General features: G+C 36.8%; 1 protein-coding gene across 1 annotated transcript in view; it reads left to right on the top strand.

Annotated features, from left to right (window-relative positions):
- Positions 1-21531, top strand: part of LOC132556141 (atrial natriuretic peptide-converting enzyme-like) — a 68112-nt gene extending 46581 nt beyond the window's left edge. Inside the window, exons 4-20 of the mRNA XM_060220530.1 lie at positions 2932-3062; positions 4538-4605; positions 5351-5505; positions 8717-8752; positions 10299-10535; positions 10876-10989; positions 14025-14288; positions 15466-15609; positions 16200-16307; positions 17116-17232; positions 18311-18443; positions 18883-18999; positions 19257-19306; positions 19613-19793; positions 19929-20200; positions 20519-20676; positions 21352-21531. Of these exons, the coding sequence (XP_060076513.1) occupies positions 2932-3062; positions 4538-4605; positions 5351-5505; positions 8717-8752; positions 10299-10535; positions 10876-10989; positions 14025-14288; positions 15466-15609; positions 16200-16307; positions 17116-17232; positions 18311-18443; positions 18883-18999; positions 19257-19306; positions 19613-19793; positions 19929-20200; positions 20519-20676; positions 21352-21531 (2465 nt within the window). The remainder of the gene's footprint in view (positions 1-2931; positions 3063-4537; positions 4606-5350; positions 5506-8716; positions 8753-10298; positions 10536-10875; positions 10990-14024; positions 14289-15465; positions 15610-16199; positions 16308-17115; positions 17233-18310; positions 18444-18882; positions 19000-19256; positions 19307-19612; positions 19794-19928; positions 20201-20518; positions 20677-21351) is intronic.
- The last annotated feature ends 1364 nt before the right edge of the window (positions 21532-22895 follow it).

Genomic DNA, 22895 nt, shown 5'->3' with positions numbered 1-22895 from the left:
AAATGACACTGTCCTCCTGGTCAACAGACAGAACATTGAGGATAACGAAATGACACTGTCCTCCTGGTCAACAGACAGAACATTGAGGATAACGAAATGACACTGTCCTCCTGGTCAACAGACAGAACATTGAGGATAACGAAATGACACTGTCCTCCTGGTCAACAGACAGAACATTGAGGATAACGAAATGACACTGTCCTCCTGGTCAACAGACAGAACATTGAGGATAACGAAATGACACTGTCCTCCTGGTCAACAGACAGAACATTGAGGATAACGAAATGACACTGTCCTCCTGGTCAACAGACAGAACATTGAGGATAACGAAATGACACTGTCCTCCTGGTCAACAGACAGAACATTGAGGATAACGAAATGACACTGTCCTCCTGGTCAACAGACAGAACATTGAGGATAACGAAATGACACTGTCCTCCTGGTCAACAGACAGAACATTGAGGATAACGAAATGACACTGTCCTCCTGGTCAACAGACAGAACATTGAGGATAACGAAATGACACTGTCCTCCTGGTCAATAGAATAAAGCCTGATGATACTGTAAAATACCCGTTTACTTTTAATATATTTTTATATTTATATTTTTTGAAAGCAAGCAATCTCTACACCGCTTCTGTCCTATGTTTGATACATCGAAACTCGAGAGGAAAAAAAATACCGATTCTGTTGTATTATGGAACAGACACGCGATAACCATCAAAATACGAAGACATCGATGATAGATCAGCACAAGTTACCACTCGGGAAAAGAACCAATCGATATACGGATTGAAGAGTTATGACGCATTCAGTGTCAGAAAACTCATAAACGTACTTGTAACTGAGTTTAAACATCATACGGCGCGCCGTTAAGGTGTTTCTGATCGTTTATTTCCCATAATCGACTTACAGATAATCCGTATAGTTATAATTCTTACAGCATGATCTAGTTATTTGAAGACCTGGTGTTGGACAGGCTGATAATGCTTCAACGATTGTTTTAGATTGAAATGTCATAGTTCCATTTAAAACACGTCTGTAACATTTATATAGCTGCACACAATCGTTTTCCAAACCTTCAGATTTAGATTTATATTTCATTAATAAATCATATTTCAAAGAAATCACTGAAGGCCGATAGCACTAACCTGGCTGGCATTATCAAACATGGTAGGCAGCAGAAACTCGGGAACAAACCTGCTCCAGAAAAAATCGCTGGACTTGAACAAAAATCAAGTTTCCATTTAAGATAAATTGATAATGTCTTGTCCTTAAATAACTAGAAATGTATTGATTGTCAATCGTATATACCCACCTGAATAGGAAGTCAAGGATACGACACACTCTATTTACATCGATCGTTTCCTACAACGAACTCGACAGGGTAAACTTCTACCAGGTTTTATGATAAATGTGAGTTTCCATTTCTCATTATCACGATTTTCGTGCAGGATGTCAGAAACTGATAGACAAAGTCACGAGAGATGTAGGTCGATGACAATAATGGGCTCGATTGTATACTTGTCGCTTCCGTTGTTATATACCTTTTTTCATTTGTGTACGGGGGCATTACTTACTTGATCTGACCAAGATTTACATGGCGGTTGTCGATAAAACTCGAGACGCTTACTCTTCCGGAATATTTGGTCGAATTTTCTGTGTACTTTTTTATGAGTCTCCATGTCGTGTAAATCTACCTTTTGCTCATAGTTTGACCTAGTTATATTAGGTTTGATATTGGATCATGATTATGCTGAGATGTAATTTCCTTGTTGTTCTTTCCATTTTTACTTACTATCGCGTAATAAATACAATGTCTAATAGGATTACACCGATTGCACATGTGTCACAAGAAAAATGTTAAGAAACAAGGTAAGCATATAATATCTGGAAAATACTTTGTGGAACCTCTAGAAAAATCTTTAGTCTGTTTTCTGATATAACACTTATTTTGTCATGATGTCTATAGTAATGTCTGCTCAGACGTTTTGCTATTCAAAGTAATTCTAATTTGGATTCCTTTTTTTAACCAATTGTTATTTAGTTTTGCGTCATATTCAGTTTTATTGCTACCTGTTAAAGGCGAATTCAATATAATGCAGATCTTGTTTTCGGGGTCCGGTGTGGTTTGGCGATCTAATTGTTGTTCCATTGTGCTATTGAATAATGGATTAGGTTTCAAAAGCAATTCCAAGATCTGCTGTATTTAAAAGCCATAAATAAGGAAATTCCCCCGGTAACAATGAATTTTTTTATTTGTTAATTATTGTCACATTATTGTGAAGCTATATGGTAAAATTGTTGATTTTTCAAAAATTATCTTTATTTATCGTTTCTCAGAGCTATCATAATGACATGTCATTGCCTATACCAAATTCAACTGCCCGCTTTAAAATCTAAAATACGTATGGAAAAGAATCCTGGTCAGTCTCTTTGGTTTTACTGATAGTTTTGCCCTGTTCTTATTTTTCTGTTTTCATATGATGCTCGATGCCTGTGTGTACTCATTTTGTCTTTTGAATACTTCTTTGCTAAATTGATGACGTGATATTAATATGCAATTTGATTTACGAATGTATGAATCATCCGTAGACAAGTTCTTTTCTGCCAAGTCTGCCAGCGTGTTAATGGCGCTTCTACTTTCTGAATCGCTCACACCTCACATACAAAAGCAATCTTATTTAATTTTACTCTGATCTTTATTTACTTCTTTGCGTTGGATTTCCAACTGATGAAAGTGTACTCGAGACAGCCTGTATATATTTCTTTATACACTGATGATTTTTGTATTTTGTATTTATCTTTATACATATAATTATGTATACGTTTGTACAGCTTGGTTTATAAACAACACCGTGCAAGCAATCCTAATATTTACGTTGCTATTTTTACGTCGTTGTTCACTGAATAATTTATTCTTACCTTCCAGTGCTCTTCCTGTCTTCGACGTTTAGGGGAAGCATGCGGGTAATCGAGGGGCCATTTTCTATATATAAGCCTGATTATAGTAACACGGACTCGGAAGCGTACGTCTTGTTTTCTGACGCTTTTTTATATAAAGTAAGTATTGTTTATTTAGCCTGTGTCATATTTGTTGTAACATACTACAAATATGCATGAATCGTGATTACAATTCTTTGTAATCGTAGTTTAACGGGTTTCTTCTTCAGACTCTTTGAAAATAACCACGTGTAATCTTTAAAGATAGGAAAAATCTTAAACATGGAAATGGCTGAAATCGCACGATAGCTATATGGTGAATGATTAACATATAGATAGATGAAGTGGGTGGGGGCAATATTGATTAATTTAACAAAAATCCTTCCCTGTACAAAGGTCCTTGTTAATTTATATGCAAAGTAGCTGAATGGAGGGAGTGTGCTGGGTGATTTTCTCGTACTGATGGCTACACTGATAAATGCTGATTTTATCCTTGTTTGATTACTCGGATGCATTTCTATACATTTGTTGTCCACCAGATTATTTAGAAAGTCAATGTCAATCACATCCCCGTAAAAAGTATACAGCAAATATTAGTTCTGTTTTGGCCATCATTACATAAACGTAGGCTTTAAGGAATCTTATTGTTCAGCTTTAATCATAGGAAAACTGTTTTAAAATTGCACTTCAGCATCTGTAACGTCTTTCCTTCTAGAAATATAGATTGGTCTTTAGCAGGGATTTCTTAAAAGTCGTGTGGCCATATATGTTTAGCGCATTTTATACGCATATGCATCTATATCACCAAATCAATAGAACGATAACCATCACGCTAACAAATACCTTGTTTAGTGCATTTTATACTATTAGAAACAACAAGAAAATACCAACTTATCAATTCAGTTATAATCAAAACTCAAATCAATAAAACTAGGTAAAATAGGAACAAAACAAATATTAGCAGGAGACTCCTGAAAAGTACTAGGAGTATAAGATCAGGCATTTCCGGAAGAGTAAGCGTCTTTAGCTTCATCGACGACACCGGCCATGTAAAGTTTGGTCAATCCAAGTAAGTAATGTCACGTTCTAAAACAAGAACCAGGTATACAAGAACGGAACCAACAGGCGAGTGAGTATATAAAATAACCATAACATTGCTGTCAAATCATCGAGGGTTTTGCAGTCTGTATGTGCCATAAACATATTATTTGACCCGGTATAAACGTACTGGTCATATTTGATTAATATTATTCAGAAAGAGAAACGAAATAGGAATAAAATTAAGAAAACACACAAAAGAGAAGAAAAAGGACTGTGAATTGTCACTCTTATTACGTCTGAAAGGAATCCATTTTCCCTTCAGTAGATAGCTGCACAAGCACATGTCATAGTAAGTTGACGGCTATGTGCTATTATATATATATATATATATATATGTGTGTGTGTGTGTGTGTGTGTGTGTGTGTGTGTGTGTGTGGCTTAAAAGATATGTTTATGGAAGACATTGATTCGACATTTTGAAGATAAATGAATAAATTCCTCTTCAATCTCCCTGCATTATTTGTTATTTAACTTGTGTTATTGTCTCCTTTCAGATGAAATTAGTTTTTCAAAGCAGTATATACAGATTAGATTATAATCGTACGGAGATAGAATCCATCACGTAAGTAGTTCCGACGTCTGTCCGTCCGTCTGAATAAGCGGGATTCGTCTGTTCGTCTGAATTGTCCATGAATGTTAACATTTACTTGAATTACACTTCTTTTAACGTTGAACACTTTGCTTCCTTGTGATTTTCCCAACATACTTTGTTTCTGTTAGAATACCCCAATATCGTACTGTCATGTTGTTGTCTAAAAGTTACTCTGTTATCAGTGTCGTCAGCTGACAAAGGGATACAGAGTCAGAATACCTCAAGATTATATTTCGTATTAGCATGATGAAATATTGATTTCGCGATTGTTTGCAAACTGATGTGATAAATAATTCTAATATCACAATTTCATTTCCATTTCATATGAGATTTATGAAACGAGTAACATTTTTTTTGTGTTTTGCCAAGCCAGAGGCTCGAAAATTCAATATGGCAGCATATCCTCACTTGTGACATGTTGCTCCAGTTTACGAGCAGTGCCTAAAATGAGCATTACATGGCGTTACTGGAAGGGACGACGTTTAAGAATAATCTTTTATATACCGTTAGATCTTTAAAGTTGTAATTTTCCAAAGACATAATATATCTTTGATGCAATTTTATTGATAACTATTACATGTTTGGCTATAACTTCATGTAGGAGAGGTTCAATGTATTGTCGAATAATAAAATGACCTCAGTTATTTTAATTCTAGATTGTACTACTAACGATTGTGTTCTCTCTAACTTCACATATATGTTTCACTTACGGCAGGTCTGGTAGTGTCATTGTGAGTTTCACCCTCCATTTCATACCACCCATCACAGTGACGTCAAACACGGAATCATATATGTCATCACTGCTCAAGCGTAGTCTGGACGGAGACCTATTCACCACTGACTTCAACTCAGTCAGTATACATGCTCAAGGTATGTATCAGGCGAAGGTCAAATCAACACGCTGAAGTATAACTAAGGCAGTCTTCGTGTTACATAATCATGGACTTTTGCAATACGTTATCAAGGAATGTAGGGCACATTTTCCATAAGGAATTTTAGCACATACGTAACTATACGTAATGAAGGAATTGAACATACACGTGACGATACGTAAGGAATTCAGTATACACGTAACAATACGTATGGAATTCAGTACACACGTAACAATACTTAAGGAATTCAGTACAAACGTAACAATACTTAAGGAATTCAGTACAAACGTAACAATACTTAAGGAATTCAGTACACACGTAACAATACGTATGGAATTCAGTACACACGTAACGATACTTAAGGAATTCAGTACACACGTAACGATACGTAAGGAATTCAGTACACACGTAACGATACGTAAGGAATTCAGTACACACGTAACGATACGTAACTAATTCAGTACACACGTAACAATACGTAAGGAATTCAGTACACACGTAACGATACGTAATGAAGGAATTCAATACACACGTAACAATACGTAAGGAATTCAGTACACACGTAACGATACGTAACTAATTCAGTACACACGTAACAATACGTAAGGAATTCAGTACACACGTAACGATACGTAATGAAGGAATTCAATACACACGTAACAATACGTAAGGAATTCAGTACACACGTAACGATACGTAAGGAATTCAGTACACACGTAACAATACGTATGGAATTCAGTACACATATTGAGACAAGTCAACAAGGAATAAAGCATACACGTTACGATTACGCAAGTTTAAAAATCTTCACCAGTCAGCCTTCGTCACTCAAAATCATCAATTGTTCGTAATCATCGGAAATACATATCTACACAGCCGCGTCTTAGAACTGAAGGATAATCTTGATGTTACCATAAAGTTACAGAAATTTCGCGTAAAAATAAATGTGAAGTTCATTGTTGTTCTACGTCCTATGAACAACCAGGGTCGTTTAAGGACGTATCGGTTGATGGGAAACAGCTGGCGTTCACGGTGAAAAACAGCCGACCTGCGGCAAGCGCTTCGCGACTATTCCACGTAGGTCTCGAACTCAGGACTTAGAGGTGGATGTCTGGTTCAGACATTTTCACGATAGTTAGCTGATTAGGTGGCGGGTGTAGATCAACAGTCAGATGATAATTTTGAACTGGGTTGAGTTAAATAGCATCAGAACCATCTATATTGTGTTGCGCCTGTCACTTTCCTTGTAAAAAACATCAGAGCGAACCTGTTCCTTAGAATTGAAATGAAGATGAAAATTTTCAGCCATAGTTATCAAGTCCTCAATGTAACAATGTATTGTATAGTTGTTCACCATCTAGTTTTAACTTCATTGAGTAGTGAGCAAAGCACGTGTACGACTTTCTTGAAAATTGATGTGTTTTCTATAAAAAGCATTTATTAATTTAGGATAGGAACAATATTATTGTCTATAATCTCGCTATACATATTATCTCGAGTGCTCGACTTACTGACTTTGGAAAACTGATATACAAAATAAGTTGGATCTTGTCCTAAATGTAATGCCGTGACAACTCACCAATGTAACTCTCTTGAAAGATCTAAGCATTTGGTAACATGGTAACACCTCTAACCATCTCAACCCGCATTAACACATCCAACGGATATCAGGACAGAAGTGGTTCCTAGCACTACTGCGTTATGCTGACAGGATAGTATTGTTAATTTCCTGAACGTAACATCGTAATATGTAACGGAGCAGGAGAATTAATAATCTTTCAAATAACTTTAGGTTTCTTTTTCTAAAAAAAAAATTAACACAAAATATTTTTTGATGTGGATCTTGGAATTTGAAAAACAGAATACGTTTCAGTTGAAAAGGAAATTGAAATTACATCATTATCGAAGTTTTCTACATCTATTGATTAATGAAAACGATAACCATCTATACGAGATCCTGGGGCTATGTCTATGTACAAGGTCGTGGACAAATTGTTTACATGGAACGTGTAGCTTTCTATCAACATTCGTCGCTGATATGTTTGGCTTTTCGTGCCGAATATACAGATCCGTACTTTGGAGAGTACGTATCATTAACGACTACGGACTCTCCTCCTGTTATTTGTGTGTCAGAGCGTATCATCTGTCTGCCTTGAGGAACAGGTCGCAGCTGAACAAAATGCGGCCATAACATTTGCACATATCTGAACGTTTTCATTAGCGGGCAGACATACTCCGGGGATAGCGAGGCCACCGTTATAGTGTGTAAAAACGGTCCCTCCTGGGGATGCCGGGGGTGCGACCGTCTGATTGGCACGAGACAAAGGTGATAGACGTCGGTGTCGATTTCCTCATTAGGCGTGTTATTGGTCGACCCAAGATGAGAAATAATAAAGGGTGACGCACCGTGATTCGATTTGTGATATATCTCTCATTTGATATTTGCTATTTTATACATCATCCGGATGATCTCTTTGTAAAGAAACTATATCTAGGAATTATATGACAAACTTGTTTCGAATGTTTCAATGATAATACGTATCGATCGATGTGCTTTTATCCAAACATCCTGTAGCAATAGAGAGAACACTGCTGGTTTTAGTCCCTTTAACTTGTGTCAGTCATCAATTTATGCTGCCACAAACGAACTTTATCCATTATTCATTTATATAATACTGTTCGGCTTTATCTAAATTTATTCGTCAGAAACCTCATTGAATATACATACATTTCAACTTTTTCTCGTCGTTCGGCTGTACGGAAACACGCAAAAGATTTTAACGTAGGAGGGAAATTGAATACCCCAAGAATACCTACGTAGTAGAACATGTGTTCACGAGTTGAAACGCGAGTGCGTTAACATTATGCGACCCGAAGAGTTATCGTTCTTGTCAATAATTGTAACAAGTATATGCTATGTCTGTATTGTAATAAGTGTACCTATTGTTCATTATTCCTGCATTTGATATTGTAATATATGTTGACCAAATCTGATATCTTGTCTATAATTCTAAAATCGTAAGTGTAGTCAGGATTAATGGAATATCATCTTAAATATCGATATTCAAAAGGACGACTACCCATACTTATGGTGTCATATTTTCCCTTTCAAATGGTTTACTGTTCTAATTGGTTGACTGATTGTCCTGGTGAGTAGCTGTTTTAATTAAAAGTATGTATTGTAAAGTACGTTGTTGATGTACTTGCAGCTATCATCCCTACTACAACTCCAGCACCGCCATCAGGTATGTGTCCAATCGTCTGTTTAAATAACACTATATAGTGAAAGTTATGTCTTCAACACAGATTACCATAAGGGGAGAAAAAGGACCGATGAGTAATGAATATATATTTTTTGTCTAACAACAAATAGTTTCAAATGAGAAGTGAATAATAATGGAGCGAGGATGAATATATTAGAATACTGATTTAACGACAATGGTATAATACTAATACTCATTCTCGGCAACGGCAAAAGTACTAAAACTCATGTCAATTATCCCAAATATCATGATAAAAGTCCTAAACTCATAAAAACTATCCTAAACCTCACAATGAATATCATAAATCATACCAAGTATCATGAAGCTCGTGTTAAATATCCTAAAACTCACATTTAATATACACAAACCTGAAACTAATGTTATATATCAGAACTCATGTTTAGTACCCTATAACTCGTGTTGAATATCCTTAAACTTCTATCTAATGTCCTATAACTTGTGTTGAATATCTTTAAATTCCTATTCAATGTCCTAAAACTCATGTTAAGTATCTTAAACCCGTTTCATTAGTAATATAAATCTGGCTGAATCCAAGTAAGTAATGTAATGCCATATGTATCACTACGTATGAACATCAGAATATAACACCACAGCACGAGGTTCCATTGATGTAGGTTAAGTCTTCATCAACGAGTACCCTGTGGTTCCTCAGTCAGTCGTCGATATCACGCTTACCATGATACTGGTTACCAGCCCTCCAAAACATTAACCGTGACATTTAAACACTGGAACTTTTGGAAGGAGGCTTATTACTATCTAGAAACGGAACATGCATTAATTAGAGCCATTACGCTTATATTGATTGCGTGGTCGATGTCGACGTCGAAGTAGGTGTTTTACATAAAATAGTTTGTTTACCAGTTATGGTGTGTAAACTTAATGAAAGTGACCAACTTATTTCTTCATATTTAAAACAAGACTTCAATATATCTTAAATAAATTGAAGAATTTAACAAGGTTTTGTAGCTGTTTTCATAAGAAAGATTTCAGCCTTAATGTGGAAGTAAAAAAAGTCGCACTAGTACGGTTCTATGTGTATGGTAATAGTATGTCTGACGAATTTCACCAGCTGACTAACGATTCTATCCTCTTTGTTTTTCACACACTTTTGACACGAAATTTTATTCAGTATCACTGACGACCGTACTCATGTACTGTCGTCCTCCTTCTTATGAAAAAACCTAAGTTAAGAATATCGTATGATAGTGTAGATAATGGGGAAGACATGTTTTTATAAAAAGAGGTGTTTTTCAAGAGCAGATGTTCAAGATAACGATATATAGATTATTATTGTTTGTTGAATGGTGAATTATCTGTTACCTTTTCATGTGTAATCGTAATGACATTGTAACTGTTGTCATGTTAAAAGTCGTTTGTAATGCTAATCTTTCGTATCATAGTAAGCGTACACTGTCGTTTTATTCCCTTCATTATTCGATGTATTTTTAACATAAATTTTCATTTACTTTTCGATTGTTAATTCATACTTTCATTTTGCACTTTATAGGCCAGTGTTCCGCAATCACTTTACCAGTTTGTGAAAATGCCACAACATACCACAACACGATGTATCCCAACGCTCTCGGTCATATGTCAGATCACCAGGCTATGACAGCATTATCTACATACGGGGAACTTTTTACATTTCCCTGTTACGACTATTCAAACGACTTTTGGTGTTCAGCGTGGGCCCCCGAATGTAGCGGAGGTCGTATCATACCACCATGCCGGGACTATTGTCAAGGTTAAACATCTTAGAAAAAGACTAACTATAAAGCAATAGGTTACCTTTTTATAGATTTACCAATAGTAAAAGGAATTCACATTCATTAGGACTGTCAAAATGAACCCCCCTTTATTAATACGTTATTCTTAGGTTAATGTTTTCCGTTGTATCTACCGAAATAAATCAATCCATTTACCAAACTGCTCTTCCCTTCAAATTGAAATTGGTAACGATGCCCAATTGTGGTACGGTTACACTACCAAACGTGTTGACGCGATCTTACTGTGAGTAGTAACGTCACGGAAGGATTTTCGAATCAGTTAACGTTGTATTATAAAGCTTATGTTTTGAATTGCAGATGTCCAGAGGCACTGTGATGGACACTATCCCAGCAATTTTTCCTGGCCCATCCACTGCAATTCTTTGCCAGACTCGAATGACCCATCCGTCTGTCGGCCCAATCCTTATACACGTAAGTATATTGATTAGTTTACGTCATCATCTTTTTGTCAAACTATGGCAAGACAGACAAATTATAAACTCATCGTTTTGTTAAAGAGTTAGAGTTTTATTCCAGTGATATTATCTTAGATTTAAGATTTTAACAAGGAAACAACAGACAAACACTCAATTTATGCAACACACAGTCATTGCTGATTTTTAAAATTTTGAATGAACTTATTTTTCCCAAGGTAAATACAATGTTTCAGATATGTCTGGAAAGGAACTCACCAAAGACAAAAGTCCATTGGACAGTGCTTTGCTATATCTCCAAGTATTGATTTAATGGAATCATACCCTTAAGTGAGGTATTTTTAGGTAAATCTTTATCTAAATCTACGTGACTTTATTACGTAGTCATAGATACTTCATCAAAACTTTTAAATGGACATCAATCAAAAGTTATGTGCAACATTGATTAAAACATCCACATATCCATTAAAGTGCCTTGTGCTTTACAAATATAAACAATGGTAAATTGAATTGGAATGTACGAAATTTAAAAACTGGTGTATACATGGAATTAGTTGCTCCATGTAAAAACTGGTGTGTACATGGAATTATTTCCTACATGTAAAAACTGAGATTTATCTTAATAAAGCACATCAAAGTGCACATTGGTAATGGTCTTTTTGCCTATCCGAGCCTCGAAATAATTATTTTTGGCATCAAAACGTTTATCCGTTATAATTACAACAGTAACCATTGTACCATTGTGGTACTCTCAATAACGAAGACACATATGCATACGTTTCGGTGGTCAAAATCTATTAGTTATGGTCAGATTGCACAGTTACCAGTGTTCGAGATGATAATGAACGTTGGTGAATCGAAACGTCACACATGATATTCTTACAGATGGTGATATATAAGTCTCTTATGCCTCATTACAAATAAAAGCAACGCTTACGTATCACAAAGAGTACACGTGCATTAGATGCCAATACACTATCTCAGTTTTGATGCGCAAGTGTTCTTGGCGAATATGACTATGATCGCGGGGTTGAGTTTACTATGACCAAACTATTTTGAAAGGCTGGTTGAACCTTAATTATAAGTAACTAGTCAGCGACACCAGAATGAATGTGTTAGTTTGTTATCCTTCATAATATTCAACACCGTGTATATGGAGCCTTCTAATGCCGATATCTGACATCGTCTATAGTGTAATAAGATTCGCATGAAATGTAATAAAGGTAAAAATTGCTACGACGCATCTCAAATAAACTATGTTTCAAAGTCATTAAAAGTAAACATTGTTCCGCCAAGAGACATAAACAGATGTCTTTACTTGCAACGAAAAAAAATTAAACGTGATGTTTGTGCCCCATTAATTCTCATTACTTCCCTTGTGCCCAAAGCTGCAAATTGAAGTGCAGTCTTTAATCTGCCCTCGCATTAATCTTTCCAGGTAGCTATTTCCATGCGACGTCTTAGGAATTGTACTTTTAAAACTATTGTTGATTGAAAGCTGAGTGTTTGATGGTAAACACTCGTGGTATATTGTCTTAACATGCATGGCATTTTCATATGCTGTGTCATTCTAGGCACCTCCTTACTCGACACTTTCGGAGCGATATCCGATAGCGGAGAAATTTGCTGGTTATTGCGACGGGTCTGTAATGGCTGACATTTACTTCAATAATATCAATAACAATTTCCATCACCACCCAGATGACTTCAGGTGCGTTATCACCTTGTCCCGTCCTCCCTGCACTGAAGAGCTACGGAGCTGTCTCGTTGCCGTTCTAAGGTCATAAAGATTGTGCCGACATTCTCGATACTTTCACAATTCCACAGCATCCGTACATCGGACGTGCTAGGATCTATTTGTGTTTTACTTGTCTGCAATTCATATTGCAATATATACAAAAGGATGTCGGTGAATGACAGGTTGAAATTGCAATTGCATTCCAGACAAACAAAGAATAACTTGGGTAACTGAAATATACGTGGCTCGAGTTTTTTTTAGATAAGATTGCCAAGTGTTGTAGAGACATAAACACATCAAGTCATGGTGTGTAATCAAACAGTTTCCAATTGTCCAGCAGTGTGGTTTCAGGAACGCTACTTTGTTGCAAAGAAAGGTTAGATAGCCTGTATAATAAAATGATGTAGTACTCATTTTTTCTGTAAGAGTTGAATCCAAATCCTATTACAATATCCAGTTGGGACGGGTCACAATTAAACAGTTGTCAGGGTAAGTTTCTTTTTTATCACAAATAGAAAAGTGGGTTTTAAAATCATTAATATAAAATAATCAACATTGTCTTGACGATCTGCGATAACCTTTAAACAGTAAAATATCAGTGTAATCATCAAATATGTACAATTTCACAAAAAAAACCCCAAAAAAACCATATAATTACGCAGAAATAGTATAATTAAACAAGAGAGCATTTTCCCACCTTACTGTTACTGTTCAGTGAAGCAAGACGCCCAAAGTAAATAAAGACATCCGGAAATAGATTAAATTAATTTGACCCAGATATTCTTTAGAAAGAAAATGAGATACGTTTATCAATATTATAGATTCCTGATATACTTGTACTTGTGACTGTATGGAGTAATTTGAACCCCTAATATCAAGGTTACCACTCTGAACAACGCAAGTATTCATTAAAACACTGATAATTACTTAACAATAATGTATATTTTGCTTCCAATTTACATGGTAAGGAATTATATTCTCCATAGTGTGCCTTTATTTGGAACTATCACGTATTTCCTTTTTTGTTGTTTCTCTACGTCAACATTCAGAGCACCTGCCAATGTGTAGAGTAATAATGTTTTTCCTTTTACGTAACATAACTAATATACTTCATGCTGTTTAGACGTATCTTTTGTCGTCAGCATGTGTTTTTTGTTTTGAAACATGATTTACGCTTTGTGTGTGATCTCCTTATCGGCTTTCAGATGTTATTTTGTTCATGTTGTTAACACTCTGTGGTGGAAGTATCGCCATATGCCCATTATAAATTATTGTAACTTCTCTGTACTTTGTAGCTGGGAAGTGTATGCAGGTGACAAATCCGATGTTAGCCACCTGTGTTCACCTTGGGTTCACGGAGACAGCGTTTCCAAACTACGCCGGCAACATAGGCCAGACATCAGCAGCTGACATGTTAATGCTGCTGAGTAACATTGAATCTGCCACTATGTGCAACAGACATGCCTCCTACTTCGCATGTGCAGCTTTTGTTCCGAAGTGTTCTGGAAGTGACGTTGTTGGTCAACATACCATTCCTCCATGTAGAAGTTTGTGTGAAGGTATATACTTTTAGATATATGATTTATTTGTTACGGGACAATACGCGTTTGTGATTTCACCGATAGAATGTTGATATAACAACATGTATAAGCCTTTTATCGAAACACTGAAAAACTCACCCTAGATAGATCTAGCACGTGGGGAACATGTCCTTACATTTTCATTTCATTGAACATTATCTGACTATTTCACTGATACATGCGGACCAATGTGTAAATAACAGTACTAGTTCTGATGAATGCATACTATGCGTTATTCATGGGTTTGTACAAACGTTGTGTTCAGACCATTTGTTTTGGAAGATACAAATGATTGGAATAAAATCGTACATTTATTCTGTGGACGGAACATATATTCCTCTTTAAACGAAAGTGGTTATTGGAAGAAACACATGTTTCTAATGATTCCAAACACATATTCCAACAGAAATGCAATTGTTTTCATAGGCATATATCGATGATTTGACAAGGTCATCTCTCCGCCCATTTTGTATATCATGTAGGGTTGTCTAAAAACGAGATGTATTCTCCTCCAGCTGATGTACTTTCCTGCTTAATATACCGTCAGTCTAGATAATGTCATAGAAGAGCGCATTGTCGAGTTACTTCTTGTGGAGAAAAAGTGGTTAAACATACGATGTACATGTACATACAAACGGCGAAAAGAAATGAGTAACCCTACTGCCAGTCAGTATCACGACTGGAAAGGGTCACTTTTTAAGTCGCCCATACACTGTTATATTCCTGGACATGTTATAATTAAATTGTGGTTTTGGTGGTATTAGTATAAAATGTGCATAATTGTATCCCTTGAGTTTTATACAGAGATAGAAATCACCAAGCCGGGTTAATTATAAGTCATATGCAGGCAATGGAATAATGAGTAATATATTGCTGTTTGATTTGTTTTGGGATAAAATCCTTTAAATTTATTTTTTTGTCAGCTGTGAATATGAGGATCACGTGTAATTTAATTTATCACTTGAAGCTTTGAAATAATACATTTTGTCGCTAATAATAGTTCCACAGAGCAAGGGAAACTATTTCCCAGTTAAGGGTGGTAGTATTAAAAGGCACCTCAACTTTACGCAGAGTAAAGCTAATAGATGCAGCACAGCCGTGTTTTAGGGAATATTGAATGTAATTGAAAATGGCTCCAACTCATTTTTATTTGCAGGCGTTAAATCTCGCTGTTCAATATTTATGGAGATTTTTCACGCGCCCTGGCCGTCTTCATTGAACTGTTCCGCATTCCCTGATGTTAATGATACGTCTGTGTGTATTGGTTACGCCCAGGCAAATGAACCACCCCTGATAGAAGGTAAATAGCATATGGTACCATGATATACGTTAATACCTCATCATGTCACACCTTTGTAGTTATTTCTCAGGCATTATAGATAAAAATCTCCACACATGAACGTTGCTGGTGTAAATCAAACCTTTTTCCTTGATCATATAAACAGATAGAAGGTAATAAATATGACGACGTGTAAAATAACTCATGATCCTAACTTAAAATCGTTGACACGTTGGTAACGGTGATAGGACTGATTAAATATTTCCCATCTGTTAATGTAATATAAGATAGGCTACAGATAAATAGTGGAGCCATCGTCGGTAACCCACGGTGTCATTGTGTAAACGTCAAGACTGTGGGTTACCGACGATGCAGTGGAGCCTCTTTAAGAGCAACTAGAATTGCAACGGATTTTAAACTTAAATTAATAGATCACGTATCTTGGATATAAATCATAGTTTTTGATATATAACAATAAACAATGCTACGGTTATCACTAAGCAACGATAGGATCTTATCACTTTTCCTTAATTAACTCGGTTAATATGATTTGGTATAGAATATAGATGTTACAACTGGATGTTTTCAATTTGATGCCATTTGCCATTCAGATTGTAAGAAGGGAGAATTGCGTTGTGACAACAACACATGTATCCCACCTTCCTGGATATGTGATGGCTTCATCGACTGTGCCGACAAGGCAGATGAGATGCATTGCGGTAAGTGACACATGCTCTGTTTTACTAAGAATAGAATTGATACGGGCGAAAACTTGTCGTCATTTTAGTAGTCACCACAAATGTAATATATAGCGAACAGACGAAAAGGAAGAAAGAATAAAGTAGTGTTTTTTTCATTGGCGGCCATTTGGTATGAGCTGTATGACGTTTAATGTATTTTAACAATTACTTCTGTATTAGAAATTGTTTTCCTCAATTGGTTATCGTAAAGGATGTATTTTCAATGGTTCAGATATTCGCAATGTTACCGAAGCTTGAAACACGTATTGATTGCGGGAGTTCAAATAAATTTTTGTGTTCTTCATTATTATTTTTGTTTTCAAAGTGGGCAATTCCGCAGTTCTATCCTTGGAAATGAGAGTACTTTGAAAATAACAGCATTGACAATATTATGATGCATGTTATAACTTCCTGTTCCGGTGACCAGTACAAGTGTCTACTCGTTTATACCCTCTGTAAATAGTAATATGGTACATGTTACAGCCTCTTGTTCCGGTGACCAGTACCAGTGTCGATCCGTGTCTATCCTCTATAGACAGTAGTATGATACACGTTAGAGTTTCCTGTTCCGGTGACCAGTACAAATGTCTACTCGTGTCTGTCTTCTATAGAAAGTAATATGATACATGTTCAAGCTTCCTGTTCCGGTGACCGGTACCAGTGTCTCCTCGTGTATGCCCTCTATAGAAAGTAGTATGATAGACGTTATAGTTTCCTGTTCCGGTAACCGGTACCATTGTTTACTCGTGTATGTCCTTGATAGATAGTTGTATGATACATGTTACAGCTTCCTGTTCCGGTAACCAGTACCAGTGTCGACCAGTATCTGCTCTCTGTATAGACAATGCTGCTGTGTGTGACGGAATCACAGACTGTTTTGAAGATGTTGATGAGGCTGGTTGTGGTAGGTACCCTCTAAATCTTTTCCGTGGCTGGAACATTCCCGGAAATCATATGACACATTACTGAGTAAGAGGGTGACTCTTTTAGTGATATGAATGGAAAACGAATCCTACAAAATATTAATAGACATATAAGACGATTCATGCGTGATTATATATTAGTTTTTTATTAGGTTTAATGTACGAAATTGTAATCATCAAGACTTTCGTATACTACGCCATATTGATTTTCCAAGTCTCTTAGGTGTTCACAAACTCACTAAATCCAGACCCTCCGATATATAATGCATCACTGCTTAGTATTTTGTATGCACACTCCACAATGTGCTTAAACACTGACTGTACCATACTATTTCGAAGTGTCCTGTGAGGTTTCATCGCAGTTGTGATGCCATGGCCTTTGGATCGTATCATGCATGCCTTTCATGACTCATATTGCAACAAGTTTACTTCATTTGAGTTTGGTTTATGATTCTGTTGATATGTTGGTGTTTTCTGTTCTTTTTTTCCCTTGGTGATACTAATTTTCATCTTTTCGTTCCTTTCACCTATTTATTCAGTTTATGCTTTCATCAAACAAGGAGCATTACGGGCACCTGTGTGTCCTTATCCTTTGGACCAATACTTTGACTTTCCCATGATCTTTCTTTACAAGTAGGACTGAATGCCATTGATTTATGCCGCCAATGTGAATCGAATGCTGTCTATGGTGCAAGTGTATCTACAGTATTGGTATGCGTAGTCAAATTATTCTGTTCACTCTTTTGACTGTCTCTGATGTTGTCGTATCCATAAGCTTGCACTCTAACAGGGCAGAAGCTCCAACTCCTTTCTTCAAATGTTTGTCACATTTGGAGAAACTATCCATAGCTATACCAAAGCGTTGCTAATAAGTGGTATGGATGGTTGTAAAGCGATTTTTGAACTTTTCAAGCGCAGCACACTCTACTTTCTTTATATTGATGATCGGTTATTTGGTGACGTTTTAACGCTTCAAACTGTTTGGTGTACAAATATCAATGATACTTAGCAACTTAAATCAAGTGTTTCATGAAAAACATTTTCTTTTATAATTGATAGTAAAACTTGGCGAGGGAACGTCTAGCGGTGTTGTTAAAATCCACAACGTTGCGTCTGGGACATGGGAGGAAGTGTGCGCGGACGACTGGAACATCACATTTAGTCAACTTGTTTGTCAACAACTGGGCTACGAGTAAGTAGATACTCAGCTTGGCTGTCAGTAAGTAAAATACAGTCAAAACATGTGCTAGGGGCTAATCTTCAGACGTCAGCTCGGCTATTTGTAATTAAAGTTTTCAGTCAACGAGTTGATAGTCAAGGTCAGGTAAGTCCTTGGTAAAAAGACCGTTTATTAGTAAGTAAAGTGAACAATATCCATTCTTGATAAAATAAAGAGTTACATATGAGTGACAAAGGTGAAAGAGAAAAATCTCGAGTTGTCTTAGCCAGGGAAAGTAATCATCAGGAACAAGAGAATCACCTAGACAACGTGATAGTACACAAACGAGTAAAACCGTATAGACTGGACACTTATAAGTCAGATTATTATAGGGACACAAATACCTTTTAAATGGTCAGGGCTTAGTTGGAATACAAGTTGTATTAACACTTGATATTGTTTTGATTTGCAGGTACGCCGTGAGCTATATAAACAATGCTCCAAAACCAGGAGGAACAAAGGCCATCCTCCACAACTCGCCGCACAACTCTAGTGACCTAAACGTTCTCCAGAGTTTTCTAACAAAAGGGTAACGACATTTAGTTGAATGTACCTAGGAAAAGAGATAATTTAAATATATATATATATATATACAGAAGAATATTCAATTTAGAGCACCATCACATGCTGGGAGTGAACCTTTGATGTTTACACGTAAATATAAAGACCGCCAATGTAAAAATATATCTCAAACTGTTGTGACTTGCCAGTCAAGTTGGAAAATTATGGATCATTCTAGTAACCCATTATTACAGTTAAAACGGTGTTTTTTCTTTTAATTTTCAGTGTTGCCTGTCCGAGTAACCAAGTCGTGAATGTTAGGTGCGGACCTCCTGGTAAGGATGATAATACATAAGGGACTTCTTTCGGTGTTTCGCTAATCGAAAGAAATATATGTAGTTAAAACTAAGCAATGGCTTTTTAAGACCTTGCGTACCTGAAATAATAATATTTTATGCTTAGTCAAGCGTTTCTGCTTTGATTCAATGTACCGTTTTGGCTTTGGGTCTGGGGTTTCTCCCGGGTACTCGTAATCCTACCACTGAAAGACCTTTCATGCGCTTCCATCAGGACCAAAAAACTGAGTAGAATATGCTTTTAATTTTTTTTTAGAATTGCTGTTAAATATTTTTTCTTTATAGTGTGTGGTACCAGACCTGCCAACTATAAATCTGCTTCGCGGATTGTGGCTGGGAAAGAAGTGGATCCAGGCACTTGGCCCTTCATGGTCTCCTTGCATGGTGGACCAGCCGAGCGGTTCTTCTGTGGTGGTACGCTTCTAAGTGAGACGTGGGTTCTAACTGCTGGTCATTGTCTCGGAGGGTACGTTGCGTGACGCTTTACACTCTAGTTATCCAGATGACGGCACTAGTATCTTGACATTTTAGATATACCAACATAATGTTGCAAACAGGATATCAATTCAGAAAGTGATAAAAGTGTATTTTGTTTTATTAGGACAACCTCCCCTGGTGGAATCACTTTGAAGATTGGTGCCACGAGACGAGACACATACTCAGAATTCCGACAAGTGCGGAAACCAAAATCACTGCACGTGCATGAAGGTTATAACCCACAAACAGTGGACAACGACATTGCACTCATAGAACTGGCAACACCGGTGTTTTTTAATGACTACGTTAGACCGATCTGTCTGCCACACTGGGAACATAGGACGCCTGTAGGAACACGTTGTTTCGCCACGGGCTGGGGAAAAGCCAACGAGACGGGTAAGAAACACATTTGTCTTTATGGTTTGTATGCCGGCATAGCTAAGTGCATCCATTTTTCATGTGTGTAACTCTAAGCTTACTTAACATTATGTGATTAAGTCTCTTTTTATTCAGTGTCTTATTTCTTCTCTCTTTATGTAGATAATAGATTTACAGTTTCTGAATAAAATGGCAGCACTATCGTAGCTTATATGGGATAAATCATGAAGCAGAACAAGACATTACATTTGAACTTTCCTAAAGTACATGCTAGGATTTCTGGTTCATTGAAGTAACTGCTCCTAGATCAAGTCCTTGTTACGTCTCTTATTTCAGCTTTGGAGTACCAAAGAGCTATACAGGAAGTAAATCTGGATGTGGTGAATTGGGAAAGCTGTCGCAAAGCTATCGCCACGTCGGACATCTCCACCCCTTACAAGCTAACGCCTAACATGATGTGTGCCGGAGGCGGAGTGGGGCATGATGCGTGTTCTGTACGTGTCTGCTCTTATTCAACTTGTACTCACATACCTATGGTGGTCCTTTTATAAGCATCATTACCAAACTTAACTATAGGATGAAAGACGTCATACATATTATTTTATCCGAACGATATACCTTAGGAAACATCGAGCATATTTCATTTCAAACAATGCATTTTACTGTGTACATTTATCACATTAGATCTAGTTCATTTTTTGTTTTTTGTTTTCCCACTCTTCATTTACCAACAATTCTTTGTTTGCTAACAATGGGCTGTGATAGTAGATATGTAATTTTAAAGAAACGGAATTAAATTAAATATATTGGTATGATGATGCGGAACTTGTAAACATTGTGATCTTATCTGTTATGGTGTTCGTTATCAAACCAGGTCAGGTTCAGTGTCAGGATCAAAAATTAGGTTAATGGTCAGGATCAAAAGTGAGGTAAAAGGTCAGGATCAAAAGTGAGGTAAAAGGTCAAGATCAAAAGTTAGGTAAAAGGCCAGGATCAAAATTTACCTCCTCATGGTAGCATTATTAACAACATAAAATGAAATTGGTTGGAAATGGAAATTAGATTTATTGGTGTATAGTGGCACATAGCTAGTAGGTGTAATATGTACTCAATATTCTGACACCTCATCAGCCTATAATTTGTTCGACTTTTTCTGTCATGTTCTATAGGGCGACAGTGGTGGGCCTTTGTTGTGTCCAGCCGACCAAAGGCGGACGACATGGTACGTGGCAGGAGTGGTCTCGTGGGGAGTAGGATGTGCTGTGCCCAACATCCCGGGAGTGTACACTGATGTGCCTCTATACTTAGAATGGATCAGAAACGTCACGCACAATCATTTACGTATATGAAGACTTAGTGACATATACGTGTGGCATCATAGTAATAAAGGATGCTATATAAATTTGTATATAAAAACGGGGCGGTCACCAAGAAGAGTTTAACGTAAATGGCAACAAAGAAATATTGTAAAAACGGCAGTAATAAAGGAAATATCGCACAATATTGTAATACGGTGTATTGAAGAAGAGGAGATTTGTCCCAAAGTTTGCGATCCCTTGATCTCAGTCACTCTGGACCATTCCGGGGACTTGTGTATTTGTGATGTTAAGCAGGGTTTTTGTTTTTCGTTATATGTGAAGTAATCCATAATGTACTGGACGACTCAACATACTAGCCGTTAACTCTTGTCCGAGCATGGTACTGCTTTACGCACAAAACATGCTTCTGTGGCTGGCGAAATCACATCACGGTGTATAACCCCAATTATTCCTGCGAACCAGACATATATGAACAAATTGGATATTTGTCCACTTGTGTTACATGCTGATATGAAACTGTTCCGTATCGGGAATGTTTACTCTGGCGCTGTGTGCTACACGCTCTGTACCATGCCTACTAATTGAAAAATGGCATTCCCATGTATTTCATTACCAGATATATCAGTAACAGCCTCTCCGCTTGTCTGTCCGTCCGTCCGTAATAACCTTTATCCTATAAGAGTTAGTACTTTTTCAATACGGCGAGATAATTACATCTTACACAATTTCTGTCTGAAAAGCTGCGCTGCTTCTATCAAAACGACAGAAATCTACAGCAAAGAGGGACAACTTTAACAGAGAGCATCGGTACATCATTCTGTGATCAAACCAAATCTAAAATGCATGCCTTATTATCCAGTCATTCTTTCGTGGCTACCTATGTGTAGTAAGTATTTCATATTACAAAATTTATCACAGGTATCACGGTATTACAAGCATACATCTCATAAACGTGACGTAAACAAATATTGAGGTGTGTCATATGAGAAATTAATAGATAATCTTATTGAAATGATAGTAGCGTCTTCAGAGAAGTTTCTTAAGTGAGTTCGCTTCAGAGAAATTCCTTGAGGGAGTATGCTTCAGAGAAATTTCTTGAGGGAGTATGCTTCAGAGAAATTCCTTGAGGGAGTATGCTTCAGAGAAATTTCTTGAGGGAGTATGCTTCAGAGAAATTCCTTGAGGGAGTATGCTTCAGAGAAATTCCTTGAGGGAGTATGCTTCAGAGAAATTTCTTGAGGGAGCATGCTTCAGAGAAGGTGCATTTCATCGGATGAAAACTACTCCGTTCCACTTACAGAAAATGCGCTTTGCTAGGTGAAAGAAAGGTGAATAACTCCAGTTTATTGAAATCCATTGCTTAGAGTGAGAAGTGTTCATCGATTAAAACGAAG

The sequence above is a fragment of the Ylistrum balloti genome, unplaced genomic scaffold, assembly GCF_031769215.1.
Source record: "Ylistrum balloti isolate Yb309-2 unplaced genomic scaffold, AGI_CSIRO_Ybal_v1 Utg370552, whole genome shotgun sequence".
NCBI lineage: Eukaryota > Metazoa > Mollusca > Bivalvia > Pectinida > Pectinidae > Ylistrum > Ylistrum balloti.
Note: the sequence above shows the minus strand (reverse complement) of the source record. Positions and strands in the feature narration are given on the sequence as shown.